General features: G+C 60.0%; 1 protein-coding gene across 4 annotated transcripts in view; it reads left to right on the top strand.

Moving 5' to 3' along the window:
* The first annotated feature begins 1,524 nt into the window (after positions 1 to 1,524).
* Positions 1,525 to 13,754, top strand: part of PLCD3 (phospholipase C delta 3) — a 19,246-nt gene continuing 7,016 nt past the window's right edge. For 3 of the 4 annotated variants that reach the window (XM_044921682.1, XM_044921680.1, XM_044921679.1), the window contains exons 1-5: positions 1,525 to 1,817; positions 10,996 to 11,157; positions 11,270 to 11,498; positions 11,761 to 11,890; positions 12,851 to 13,079. In XM_044921682.1, the coding sequence (XP_044777617.1) occupies positions 1,679 to 1,817; positions 10,996 to 11,157; positions 11,270 to 11,498; positions 11,761 to 11,890; positions 12,851 to 13,079 (889 nt within the window). In that variant the 5' untranslated portion in view covers positions 1,525 to 1,678. The remainder of the gene's footprint in view (positions 1,818 to 10,995; positions 11,158 to 11,269; positions 11,499 to 11,760; positions 11,891 to 12,850; positions 13,080 to 13,754) is intronic. The other variant, XM_044921681.1, reaches the window with a different exon arrangement.

Genomic DNA, 13,754 nt, shown 5'->3' with positions numbered 1-13,754 from the left:
TCAACCACTCAGCGCGGTCCTTTCAAGATAATGCAAATAGTTTAGCTGTACGTCTCCCAATCAGTCCAGGCGGATCCGCCGGCCGGCTCCCCGACCTTGTGGGGGCCAGAGGAGGGAGGAAGCGCCACCTGGTGGACATAGTGAAACAACGCGGAGTCCTCGCGCCCCCTGGTGGAAGCCCGTGTCTGGCAGCTGAACCCAGGTCCTGCAGAACCGAGCGACTCAACTCAGTTCCCCCGACCCTTCTAGGCGCTGGGGATAAAAAAAAAAAAAGGGAGTCATGCCCTGGAGGAAGAGGAGGTTCTGGAGAAGGGGCACTGGAGCTGAGTTTTGGAACACGTAAGTGTACGCCAGAAGAATGAGGAAGGTCATTCCTGGAGGAAGGAGTTGCAGGATCAAAAGTACAGGAAGAATATCCCGAGAAGGGTGAGGACCCAAACCAGTAGGCCGAACCTCTCGGTCGAGGATATTTGAAAGTGGGCTAGAGCACGCAGGTGGCAAATCTAGGTCCTCAGGAATTAAGCTTTCTCTTTGAGGTGCCACACTCTTGGCCGCCGCCGAGGGGCGGTGTGCTCCCGGCTCTCCGCACCCAACCTAGGGCAGTTGCAAACCCTAACAGGGTTAGTCTCCTGCCATCCCCCACTTCGAGCACGGATAGTCTGATGGTTTCACATATAGCAAGTGAACACATGAGGCGGTCACCAGGACCCACACTCGACGTTGACCCACAGGCTGATGTCCCGGACCTCTACACAGGGTGCGACGGCCTTCCCGGGGCAATCGAACGCCCCCTGGGGCGCCAACCCAGCCAAGCCTCGAAGCCCGAACCGAGTTCAGCCGGGTATTCTAGACTTAGTGCCATCCCATCTTCCCCAGCTTTGAGACTTCTGCCACTGAGGGACCAGCAACTGGCCTGGCTCGGAGAGGGTTAATCCTATGACGTCACAGCAAAGGCTTCCTACCCCCACCCATCCCTCCCCCCTCCCCCAACCCTCCACTTTGGGCTGCCCTCCCGCCTGGCTCAGCTCTCGGGGTTCTCTCGGCTTTCCAGGCCGGCCCGAGGACCCTTGGCCCAGCACGAGCCGCCCCGCAGACTCGGTCCCCTGTCTGGCTCCCTCCTAAGGCCTCCCGGCGGGACAGGGAAGGAAAAGATGGAGAGGGGTCCTGAGTCCGCCTCGAGTCAGGATCCAGAGAACGGAGTGTCTGTGGCAGAGGACAATCCTCGCCCCTCCGCTGGCCCCCCACCCCCCGAATAGAGGCTCGGGTCACCGGTGGGGCCGGGAGCCGAGGACCGCTTGGAGAATGCGGAGGCGGACTCGCGAGCGGCGGACGGACGCGGAGACTCGGGGGGACGCAAGCCGGCCCCCGTCCCTTCCCACACCTCGCGGAGGACACACCTCCCGGCCTGGGGTCCCCCCGCCCCCCGCTCCCCGCCACCGCCTCGCACCTCCCCCGGCGCCGTCCTCGGCCCCGCCCCTCCCCTCCCGGTCCCTCCTTCTCCCGACCTCGTCCCTCCCTCTCTCCCCGCTCCCGACACCACCTCTCTCCCACTCCCTCCCGGCGCCGCTAAGTTTCTGCGCTCGGGACCGCGCGTAGAGCCGGGGCCGGGCCGGAGCGGCGTCCCCGCTGCCTTGGCCTCGAGCGCAGACCCCCGGCCCGGCCCCGGCCCCACCGAGCCATGCTGTGCGGCCGCTGGAGGAGCTGCCGCCGCCGGCCCGAGGAGCCCCCGGTGCCGGCCCAGGTCGCGACGCCCGTCGCGCTCGCGTCCCCGGACGGCGGCAGCAAGAGGCCCGGGCTGCGGGCGCTGAAGAAGATGGGTCAGTGACGGACGGGGGCGCGCGGGGTGGGCGCGGACTGCCGCGGGGGGCCGCCTGGGACGGCGGGGGTGTGCGGGCGAACCGTCGTGGGCTCCCCGGGCGGCGGGGGTCGGAATGCCAGCACCGTTCCGGCTGGGGGGTCGCACCTTCGGTCACCCGACGTTCCGGGGCCGAGCGAGGCGCGCCGGTGGCCTTCGCTTCCCACCAGGAGGCGCCCGCCGGGCGTGCTGGAGTGGGAATTTGGGCGCCGGGCGAGGATCGGGGTCCCGGCGGACCTGGTGCATAGAGTGGGGGAGACAGGCTGGGGGTGTCCCTCACCCGCCTCCCCAGCACCCTGTGCCTTCCAGGGTCCGCGGGCGCCCCCGGGCACCCTGGGTTCTTGGCCGCCCTTGGGGGGCAGGGGAGCTAGGGAAGAGGCCAGCCCCTCAAGCCAGTCCTCCAGCCCTGCAGCCCCCACAGGGGTTGCAGCAGCGACGCAGCACTGGTAGGACTGGTCGAACTGGTGAGAATACTGTCCTTGAAGTCAGAAAGGCAGAGTCTCAGGTTTGGGGGACGTGACTGCAGGGAAGGAATGTATGTAGGCTGTGGCTCATTAGGCATCTCCCAGAGTCCGACTGCATTGGGTGGTTACAGAGGCGGCATCACCCAGTCTTCCTCACTCTCCGGAGAGGTACCTGGTGTAATTCCCATTTCACAGATGAGGAAACTGACTCAGAGAAGTGGAAGAATTTGTCAGTGGCCACACAGCTAGTTAAGGGCAAGGGCTGACATGGAGGCTGTGCGCAGCCACACTGCCGAAGGGACCGCTCAGAGCCTGGGCAAAGTGTGGCCGACTGGGAGTGGGGAATGTGTGCGAGTGTTGTAGAGAACAGGCCGTACCATGAAACTGAAACGGTGTGTTCGAACTGCTGTAAGTAAATAGTTAATGATGGAGAGGTGGGTGTGGGGCTGGGGGAACAGGGCAGGGCTGCCCAGGAGACCAGTGTGGATCTTGGGGCAGAATTCAGGGGACCGATTGCCAGTCTTGCCTTCTCTTTGTCACTGCCCCCCACCTTGTTCTTACTTCTACTTCCTGTCACTCATGCGATCTGAATTGACTGAGCTCTGTCCATGTTCTGAGCACTGAACCTTGCACTCTCCTTACGGAGACATAAGACACATGATCTCCGCCTTACCCTCCAATCATTCATGCATTCGGCAGACATCTATTGAGTGCCTATAGTATGCTCTGTCCTGGGATTCAGCAACAAATAAGACAGACACAGTTCTGGCCCTTTAGAGAATGGAGGCATCAGCAAGGAGGGCAGACAATGAGGCAAAGAAACCATACTAGGAAGGGAGGGGACAAATTAGATGCTGGGGAGTCGGCGAGGGCCCTGGCTGCACCGCAGAGCCAGAGGGAGACTGGAGCGAGGCCTGGGGGAGAGGCAGGTGGGGGCCCGATCCTCAAGGCCTCTCCTTATAGAGTTATGGATTTGCCCTGGGGACAGCAGGAGCCCCAGAGGGTCTCAGGTAGGAGGAGGGAGGCAGGGCTCAGGCAGAGTAGAGGCATGTTGGACGAAGGCAGGGGTGAATCAAAGAGAACCATAGGAGGGAGGCTGAGGAATCAGTTGATCAAGCTATGGTGGTGCTCGGACTTGGGCCGGCGCAGCCGAGTTGGATTCTAGAACCATCTAGGAGGCGGACTGGGCTGGACTGTGCAGTTGGTGGGATCTGAAAGGTGTCTCTGGTGGGTGGCAGTGTCATTCTCTGGGCCTTGGGGAGAGGAGGATGGCCGTGGGGAGTTGAGGTGCCACCGAGACATCCGGGGCTGGTGTGGGGCCGGAGAAGGAGAAGCAGAGGTGGCGGATGCTGTGGGAGGCCTGGGGTGCTGCCCCCACATACCCACCTGCTTCTTCATTCCACACACGCTTGCTTAGCCCTGTCAGTGTGTCGTGGCGCTGTGCCAAGGGCTGGGGCCACGGAGATGAATATCACAGCACTTTGCCCTCGGGGAGCACACAGTTTAGTAGCAGGAGCTACTCTTGGACAGGTAATTACAAGCTGAGCCCAGGACTCACCCTCACGGCATGAGTAAAGCTGCATGGGGGCATCCCATCCTAGTGACACTGGCAGGACCTGTGTGGGTGTCAGAATGTCACCTGGGCTGTCCTCCCCTCCCACCGCTGCCCTGTCCTGCTGAGTGACTGCCGAGAAAGGAATGTCCAGTTTCGGGGGAATGCCCCTTCCCCAGGCCTCACTGACTCCAGGAACAGGGTGGAGACACAAGCCAGGTGTCCCGGGGCCCAGCCTGTCAGGCCATCAAGGCCAGGCCCACCACCCAGGGAGCTGCCACCACCACAGCTGCCGGGACTCCTCCCCAGATGGCTCTCAGGGCTGCCCCCTGTCACGGTCATGGCCACACCCCTTGAGCTAACAGACAACAGATTTTATTTCAGGTCAAGAGACTAGGGCAGGGAGTGGCTTGGAGGTCAAAGGCTCAGAGGAGCCCGAGGGAAAGAAGGGGCTTTTGGGGTCATCTTGAGGGGGAACTGGGACGATGGGGAGGAGGCAGGAACACCACCTCCTGTCCCCCCCTCTCCCCGGGGTTGCAGGCTTAGCTGTCCCCAGGAAGCCAGGGAATAGCTGGAGAGGAGCTCAGTGAGTACCTGCGGAGCCAGTCGGAGTGCTGGGCTTGCTGAGCTTGCGTCTGGCGGGAACCTGCTTAATCCTTGGCACCCGGAGGAGACGCTGCTGCGGGCCTCACAAGGCAGATCAGCTGGCGGGGGGGGGGGGAGTCTCCAGCCCGAGGCCCACATGGCTAAGAGGCAGCCGCCAAAGCCTAGGTTTCAATGTTGGCTCTTTATTGCCAGAATTAATGAATACTAATTAACACCTTTATAACACTGAGTGGGGGCTTTTCACCTGTTAATTCCTTTAATGCTCACAATTGTATGAGGTATGTGGTACCATAAGCCTCATCTTACAAATGAGAAACTGAGATTCGGAGAAGTTCAACGCTGGGAAGGAGCTAAGAGAGGATTGAACCCAGGCGTCTGGTCCAAGGTCCAAACTCCTATCACAGCGAGGGAGTGAGCGATCTGTGCCTGGACGTGGCCCGCTACTCCTCTCCCCGACAGAGGGCCTGCCAGCCCCTAGACGTGTCCTCACAGGCTTACCACATAAAGTACAGGCTGCCCCGTTAAACGTGAATTTCAAATAAACAACAGATCATTTGGGACAAACTCATACTAAAACATCACTTGTTGTTTATCTGAAATATGAATGTAACTGGGCATCCTGAATTTTATCTGCCAGCCCTATCTCCCCAGAGCCCCTGACGCTCCGCCCTTGCCCCTAATCCCCCTGGTGAGCAGAGCTGAGTGGGCAGAATCCCGTTCCCTCTCCTCCCCGGCCCGCACGCATCCACCAAGTGCCACGGGGGCCAGAGGGCTCTCCCTATGGCCTGCCCAGGATGTCTCCTGCAGGGTGAGTGGGGCTGCCGTGCGTGGAGCTGGCAGGTGGGGGTCCTGGCAGGTGCCTGGCCTGGTGGGAGGGAGAGTTGGGCGGCCGTGCTGGCTAAGCCGGGGCATGCCAGGCAGGACTAGGGGGCTGGCCCGGTCATGCCGTGTGGCCTCCCTCACCTCTCCTCCTTCTTCGGCTCTGGGGAGGCCCCCTCCTATGACCGCTGCCCCCCAGATCGGCTTCACGCCTGTTCTGGCCCTGCCCGGAAGGATGCTACCACCATCAGGAGCACTGGGTCCGGCCAGGGACAGGGGAGGCACCGCCTGCCTTTTCTGACTGTGTTGACTCTCCCAGGAATGTTACGGACTCTGGCGCTGAGCTCCACTGGGCCCTGGCGCTGGGTGTGGCAGCCAGCCCCGGCGAGGGGGGACAGCCTTGGTACCTGAAGAGCTGGGGCTGCCTGCTGGCCGGCGAATTAGGCTGGGAAGGGGTCTGGGACCCCTCACCATCGCGTGTTCCCTCCCAGAAGCATCGGGAAAAGCTTCTCTTCCTCTCCTCCCCCACTTGGCATGAAGCTATACGCTGTTGCTATTCGCTGCATTCTCACATTCCTGCTGGAGCCCCGGGTGCCCTTCCTGAGTGTGCAGAGCACGCGCACACACCAGCGCACACACCCCTACACACCCCCCTTGCTCGAGACCTACCACTGTCACGCCCTGCTGCCTACATATTACCCCTCTTTTTTTTTTTTTTTTAAGATTTTATTTATTTATTTGAGACAGAGAGAATGAGAGAGACAGAGAACACATGAGAGGGGGGAGGGTCCGAGGGAGAAGCAGGCTCCCTGCTGAGCAGGGAGCCCGATGCGGGACTCGATCCAGGGACTCCAGGATCATGACCTGAGCCGAAGGCAGTCGCTTAACCAACTGAGCCACCCAGGCGCCCCATATTACCCCTCTTGTCTGCACTCGCTGTAACCCCACAGCACACCCACGCTCACCCCCACCGATGGCCAGCTCTGGCCTCTGCCCACCACCACACGGCCACGGCCCCTGCGTCCTTCCTGGCCTGGGTGACCCACACTGTTGTTGGCACACACAGCTTGCCCTCTCATAATTCCAGTGGCCCATCTATGAAAACAGGCCGGGGGTGGGGGGTGGGTGGGTTGAGGATCAGGGATGGACCTGGCCTCCCCATGGCCCTTCCAGCCCCGCCACTGAGAACAGCCTCCTGCCCCCGGCCTTGGCCCCTGACACAGAACTGCTCGGGCCTCAGACCACATACAGACCAAACCGCCCAGGCTGAAGGTGATAGTCGGGAAACCGGGCTGTCCATTCCTCACCTCCCCCTGGCCCGTCTCTGGGGGCTGAGATAAGCAGTTGGCCTAGAGAAGGTGTCTGAGCCCCAGCTGACAACACTGAACTGGGCTGGAGAAGGGCCCAGCTGGAGACCACGAGACTGAGGAGGGCAGATGTGTGGGAATACCTGGGCCCCTCTTCCCTCCCCGGCCCCTGCCTCACTTTATTATGATTTAGTGAGTGCCCCCTGCGGGCCAGGCCCTAAACTGAGCGCACCTGCGCGTTAGCCCCCAATTCTCAATGCATTCCGGATCCACCACCTACAGACTCAGGACCCTGGATACGTTAGCTGCTCTGTTGGACAGCTTTATTGAGATACTAATTCACATATCATACAGTTCACCCATTTAAAGCATACAGCGGTTTCTGGCCTATTTACGTTACTAATTTTTTAAGTTGTGGTAAAAAAAAAATATATATATATATATCATAAAATTGACCATTTTCACCATTTGGAAGTGGCTAATTGAGTGGCATTAATTACACACACGGTGTTAGGCATTCACAATGTTGTGCTAGTTCCAAAACTTTTCCATTACCCTAAACAAACAAACAAAAACCCCTCTGTAGCCATTAACCAGTAATTTTCCCCTTTCTCCCTTCCCGTAGGCCCTGGTAACCTCTAATTACATTCTGTCTCTGAATTTTTTTTGTTGAGGTGTATGGGACATATAATCGGTCCCGATGAATTTGACTGTTCTAGACACCGCATATAAATGGGATCATACAATTATCTGTCCTTTTACGAATGGCTTATTTCATTTAGCATAATGTTGTCAAGGTTCATCCATGTAGCCTAGACCAGCTGTCCCTCCTCTTTACGGCTGAATAATATTCCACTGTATGTCTGTACCCGCTTTTGCTTCTCCATTCCTCTGTTGACGGACATTTGGGTGGTTTCTATCTTTTGCCTATTGTTCATCATTTTTACTGCTGCTATTTCATGATTGTTCCCCCCTCTGTTCAGTCAAGGTGGCCATGGCACTGGCCCAGCCCAGCTCCACGTTCAAGGCAGGGATGTTTAGATAGATAACCCACTGGAAGCACAGGAGGCAGGCAGCTTGTACACCTGCTCCAAGCAGGTAGGAATGAGGTTGAAGAAGCATCTGTGGGTTTGGGCCCTGGCAGGACCTATAAGTGTTGACTGGGTGCCTGGGCAGAGAGCCAGGTGCCTCCCAGCACCACTGCCTAGGGCCTGGGCCCTCCTCCTGGCCTCCTACCTCTGCTGATCCTGCCCTTCCTGTCTGGAAGTGCAATCCCTTCGCTACCCCAGGGCTCAGAAGCTGAAGCAATGGGGAAATAGTGTCACCTGCCCAGGCAGGGACTCAGCACCTGGCTCAGCCTGGCATTGAACTCTGTTTGGCTTTTCCAATGGATACGTGTTTGGGAGGCAATGTGGTCCGAGGAGCAGGGAGATCCAGAGGCCAGTGCCAGCTGGGCGGGCAGACTGGAATGTCACCCTTTCCCCCAACAGGCTCCTGGGGAGCTGAGGATGAGGGCCAGGGGCAGGGGCCCGCTCAACATGGGAACCTATCCCAGCGGAGGGCTGATCAGAAGTTCAGGCTCTCTGTCTCGATGTCCTGTTTGCAGAATCCTCTGGACAAAGCAGGCCCTCGGTGACTCACCTCCATTTCCAGCCTTAGTCATTCACCAGCCCCCCTTCTCCCCCCACCCTCCCCAGCTATGGGCTTGGCATCCGAGGGCTGGCAGGGTTAGGGGAGGTGGCCCCAGGCTCTGCCTGGTTGTCACGGGAACAAGGAGTTCCTTTCCCACAGCTGAGGAGGTAGAGGAGGGCTGGGCTCAGTTGCGGTGGTACTGCAGGTTTCCCCGAATGTCCTGCCCCCCAACCCATTGCTTCTCAGGCTGAGGAAATTCAGAAGTTGCCCAGACGTGAGTGCGGAGGGATGAGGGTCTGGTGAGTCTCTTGGCCTGGTGTGTGCCACGTTCTAGCTCTCTGTCTGGAAAGAGGAGGGTTCCACCTCCCCTTCCTAGCTAGGGGGCACTGAATGGGCACTGACCCGGGAGGCCGCTCTGAATCCTGAGAGACCCTTCAGAGCCTTTAAAGCCACAGGCTAGCCCCAAGGGGGGACCATAGGCTCCTCTGGATGGCAGGTTTCTCCTCCTGGCCCTGAGGCCCTGATTTTCAATCATAGTCACCCTCAAAGTCACAGGGGAGGTTTTTAAACATCGCTACCCAAGTCCCAACCCACACTGCCGGACAAGAATGTCTGTGCTGTGATCGGAATCACTCCTCCAGGTGATTCCGATCACAGCCAGGGTTCAGAAACCCTGACCGCCAAGGAAAGGATAGATAAGGTAGCGCTGGGGGTAGAATGCGTTTAGTTCTGCCGACATGGCTCGTCCTCCCCTTTCAGAAAACCCTGGCTGTGAACCTGGCTCTGGGGTGAGCACTGAGGTGTGGATATAAGACTTTTTTTTTTTTTAAAGATTTTTATTTATTTATTTGACAGAGAGAGAGATAGCGAGAGCAGGAACACAAGCAGGGGGAGTGGGAGAGGGAGAAGCAGGCTTCCCACTGAGCAGGGAGCCCGATGCGGGGCTCGATCCCAGGACCCTGGGATCATGACCTGAGCCGAAGGCAGACGCTTAACGACTGAGCCACCCAGGCGCCCCTGGATATAAGACTTTGTCCCTGTCCTTGGGTTTATTAAAGTTTGCTGAAATTACAATTTGGGTGGGGTGTTTTAGTTAAATTAAAAAGTGCTGTTGGTGATCAGGGAGGGAGAATGCCCATTTGAGGACAAATCAAGGAAGGCTTCCTGGAGGAGATGGTATGTGAGCTGGTCCTTGAAGGAGTCCTGTGTGAAGAAGAGAGACAAGAAGGATCCTACAAAGGCCCCCAGAGAGAGTGAGAGAAGCCCCAGGGACTTAGGCTTGGTTTCATAGGTCAGAGTTCACAACAAACAGGGGCCTTGGGGCCACAAAGCCTAATGCCAAACCCAGTACTGGGGGCTTGTTAAAATAAAGGGAGGAAGAGACACCCACTGTCCTGTTTCATTTGGCTCACACAGTGGTGTTTTAGGGGGTTTTTGTTTCAATTTGATTTAGTTGCCAACGTTGAAAAGTCCGGAGGCTTCACATACAACTCCAGCTTCCTGTTCTCTGGAAACTCTGGGCTTTCATCCACTCCCAGCTGCCCTCCTCCTTCCAAAGGGCATGGACCCTCCAGTTTGCCGCGTTCCCACTCTTTCTGGCTCATAAGCCTTTGGTATTGACCTATAACTCGACAAACGAGAGCAGGACGTGGCACCACAGGACGGGCGGGGTCTTCACTGAAGTTCCGACTTTGCCGCGGGTGCTCCTGCCGTCTTCACGGCATGCAGGGCGAACACAGGGCCCAGAGCAGTCACGGGTTCCTGTCACCGAGGCTGTGTAACTCAGAAGTGCCAGAGTTGGGATTTGCCTCCCCGGGCCCCTGAATTTAAATTCTGCACGCCCCCACCCCCACCACGATAGCAAGGAGAGGGGACAGAGGAGCAGGCTGGGGTTCAGTGTAGTGGGGCCGGGGGTAAATGTGCCAGAGCCTGACCTCCAGGGTTTGAAGCCTGCTTCCACCACTTTGTAGCCATGGCGTTCTGGCAAGTTCCTTAAGCTTCTCTGTATTTGTTTTCTCGTGTGTGAATTCATGAGTAGGGGCTGGCATGCGGTAGATGTTTTGTAGGCATTTCTTCTTACTGGGGAAGGTGGACACTGTGGCGAGCACAGGTGGGGTGAGGTGGGATTGTGACAGTGGCTGGGCACGGGGGAGGGCCCAGTGTCACCGGAGACCATGCTTTCAGCTGGACACAAAGAGGACAGCTGGACATCAGCCCCCAGCTGGCCTTGGCAGGGCTGGTCCTGCAGTCCTTGGCCTGTGACCCTGGAGCCCGAGTGGCCTCTGCTGTCCTCCCTTGTCCTGGGGAACGCAGAAGTGAGGAGCTTGGATTGCAGCAAGAGAGATTTAGGTTAGATAGTGAGGCTCCTTCTTGATGTCAGGGTTTCGCATCAAGGGAAAAGGCCGTTGGTGGCAGACTCTGGTCTTGAAGTCTGAAGACCGGGATGGAAGGGAGTGGCACAGGGTGACCTTTAGGGAGGCCCAGGTCCCAGGCGCCGCCTGAGGGACTGCTTTGCTCTAAGGGCCTCTGGAGGCAGCTGCTTGACGGAGGCAGGAGGTACTGGTGCTCCCAGGGGCTTGGGTGGGAGACACCAAGCACGGCCTTGGGGACTGAGGAGCCGAAGGCCAAATCCAGTACTGGCGACGTGTTACGCTCAGGAGAGCACGAGCGGCCGGTGAGGGCCTGCAAGGCTGGGAAGAGGGTGGAGGGAGCGAGGGGCAAGGCCCGGCCCCGACGCCCTCCGGCCTCCCGCCCCCGCAGGCCTGACGGAGGACGAGGACGTGCGCGCCATGCTACGGGGCTCCCGGCTCTGCAAGATCCGCTCGCGGACGTGGCACAAGGAGCGGCTGTACCGGCTGCAGGAGGACGGCCTGAGCGTGTGGTTCCAGCGGCGCATCCCGCGCGCGCCGTCGCAGCACATCTGTGAGCCGGGGCGGCGGGCGCGGGGCGGGCTGTGGGGACAGCGGCCCCGGGGACAGCGGCCCTGACCCGGCGGCGCGTGCCCCGTTCCTCCCCCCCCCCCCCCGCCCCGCAGTCTTCGTGCAGCACATCGAGGCCGTCCGCGAGGGCCACCAGTCCGAGGGCCTGCGGCGCTTCGGCGGCGCCTTCCCGCCGGCGCGCTGCCTCACCATCGCCTTCAAGGGCCGCCGCAAGAACTTGGACCTGGCGGCGGCCACGGCCGAGGAGGCGCAGCGCTGGGTGCGCGGCCTGGCCAAGCTGCGCGCGCGCCTGGACGCCATGAGCCAGCGCGAGCGCCTCGACCAATATCCTGCCCGGGTGGCGGGGAGGGAGGACCCGTCCCCTGGGACCCGCGGGCCGAGCCGGAGCCCCTGGTCTTCAGAACAGCGGGTGGCCACGCGGCCTCCCGTCTCTGGGGAGCCCGGTCCCTTCCCCGTGGAGGCCGAAGGCAGAGGGGAAGTACGGCCCCTAGAGCCAGGCGGCGGGGGCGTCCCTGGCAGTCACCTGTGTGGGGGGGAGGGGGCGGCGGTGCCCAGGCTGTCGCTGGTATTTCCTGAGCGCCCACACCTGGATCCACACCTACCTGCACCGGGCTGACTCGGACCAGGACAGTAAGATGAGCTTCAAGGAGATCAAGAGCCTGCTCAGAATGGTCAACGTGGACATGAATGACATGTATGCCTACCGCCTCTTCAAGGTGGGCGCCCGCCCCCGCTCCCACCTCTGAGGCACCCCTGTCCCGCGCCCCCAGCCTTTGTGCACAGAGCGGCCTCTCCCTGCGGAAAGGCCACATCTGGGCCTAGTTGGCCTTTTGCACTCCCCTGAGGGCCAGGATGGGCGTGCTGGCCGGAACTTCTTTCCTCACCCTCAGGCGGAGCCCAGGGATGGGGAGGAGCCCCCTCACCCACCGCAGCCCCAGAGTGAGCGGCAAAGCTGTGCTTTTCACTTCTGCTCTGGAGTCCGCAGGCACCCTTCGCCCCAGTGACCGTGCAGGGCTTACACGCGGGCGTGCAGGCAGGAGTCGGCTCCCGGGCTCCCTTGCACGCCCTCCTCCACTATGACACACGGGGCGCCTCCCCGCGTGACCGGATACACCCCACACGTAGGAGCACCACGGGGGCTGCACGGGGCTGCGCTCGGCATCGGCGGCCGGGCCGGAGCACACGGCAGATGCCCGTGTGGGTGGTGACTGACCCACCTGAGACACGGAAAGACGCGGGAGCCATGGCGCCGGTCCACCTGGGCCCACAGCTCCACGGGGACTACTCCCCGTGGATTCAGTTATCTGTGGCTCACTGACCCTGGGTGTGGATCTGGGGACGGAAGGACGGCACTGCACACACACAGGAGGAGGGATTATGGCCGGTCCCGCCCCCGGGTCACTGCTTTTCCTCCCATATCTTGATTTTGGAGGGTAGCTCATGGTGCAGGGGGACAGGCACTAAAGCCAAGAGACCCTCCTTAGAATCCCAGGCCTGCAGCGTACCAGCTGTGTGAGCTTGCACGACACCCAGGGCCTCCTCGCTAGCACCCAGTTTCTCTGCCTGGGGCCTGGGGGACCCCCGGCTGCCCAGCGTGGTCCATGACCGATGCGTGGGTGTGGGCCGGCTTTCCCAGGGTGTCCTCCTCCTCTGAGCTGCCCCGCCCTACCTTCCAGGAGTGCGACCACTCCAACAATGAGCGGCTGGAGGGGGCTGAGATCGAGGAGTTTCTGCGGCGGTTGCTGAAACGGCCCGAGCTGGAGGACATCTTCCATCAGTACTCGGGCGAGGACCGCGTGCTGAGCACCCTGGAGCTGCTGGAGTTCCTGAAGGACCAGGGCGAGGACACCGCCACCCTGGCCCACGCCCAGAAGCTCATCCACACCTATGAGCTCAACGAGACAGGTCGGGATCTGACAGACCGGTTGGGGTCAACACGGCCCTGTCTCGGCATCTGACAGGTCCGGGGGCTTCTAGCTAAGTGGGCTCTGCGATTATTGGCTGTGGGGGCCATCTTGGGCAGGTTGCCTTGCTTCTCGGAGACTCAGCTGCCACGTCTGTGACATGGATTTAGTAGAATCCCTGCCTCATAGTGTTTGGCTGAAGATTAAATGGCATGACTTATGGGGGCGCCTGGCTGGCTCAGGTGATAGAGCATGCGATTCTTGATCTTGGGGTCATGAGTTCGAACCGCACGTTGGGTGTAGAGATTAAGATTCCTTTAAACAAACTAAACGGCGGGGCGCCTGGGTGGCTCAGCCGTTAAGCATCTGCCTTCGGCTCAGATCATGATCCTGGAGTCCCAGGATCGAGTCCCGCATCGGGCTCCCTGCTCGGCAGGAAGCCTGCTTCTCCCTCTCCCTCTCCGCCTGCTTGTGTTCCCTCTCTCGCTGTCTCTCTGTCAAATAAATAAAGTCTTTTTTTTTTTTAAGATTTTATTTTATTTATTTGACAGAGAGAGAGAGAGACAGCGAGAGAGGGAACACAAGCAGGGGGAGTGGGAGAGGGAGAAGCAGGCTCCCGGCCGAGCAGAGAGCCCGATGTGGGGCTCGATCCCAGGACCCTGGGATCATGACCTGA

Source organism: Neomonachus schauinslandi, chromosome 15 (genome assembly GCF_002201575.2).
Source record: "Neomonachus schauinslandi chromosome 15, ASM220157v2, whole genome shotgun sequence".
NCBI lineage: Eukaryota > Metazoa > Chordata > Mammalia > Carnivora > Phocidae > Neomonachus > Neomonachus schauinslandi.
The sequence above is the reverse complement of the archived record's forward strand: the minus strand, read 5'-3'. Positions and strand labels throughout refer to the sequence as shown.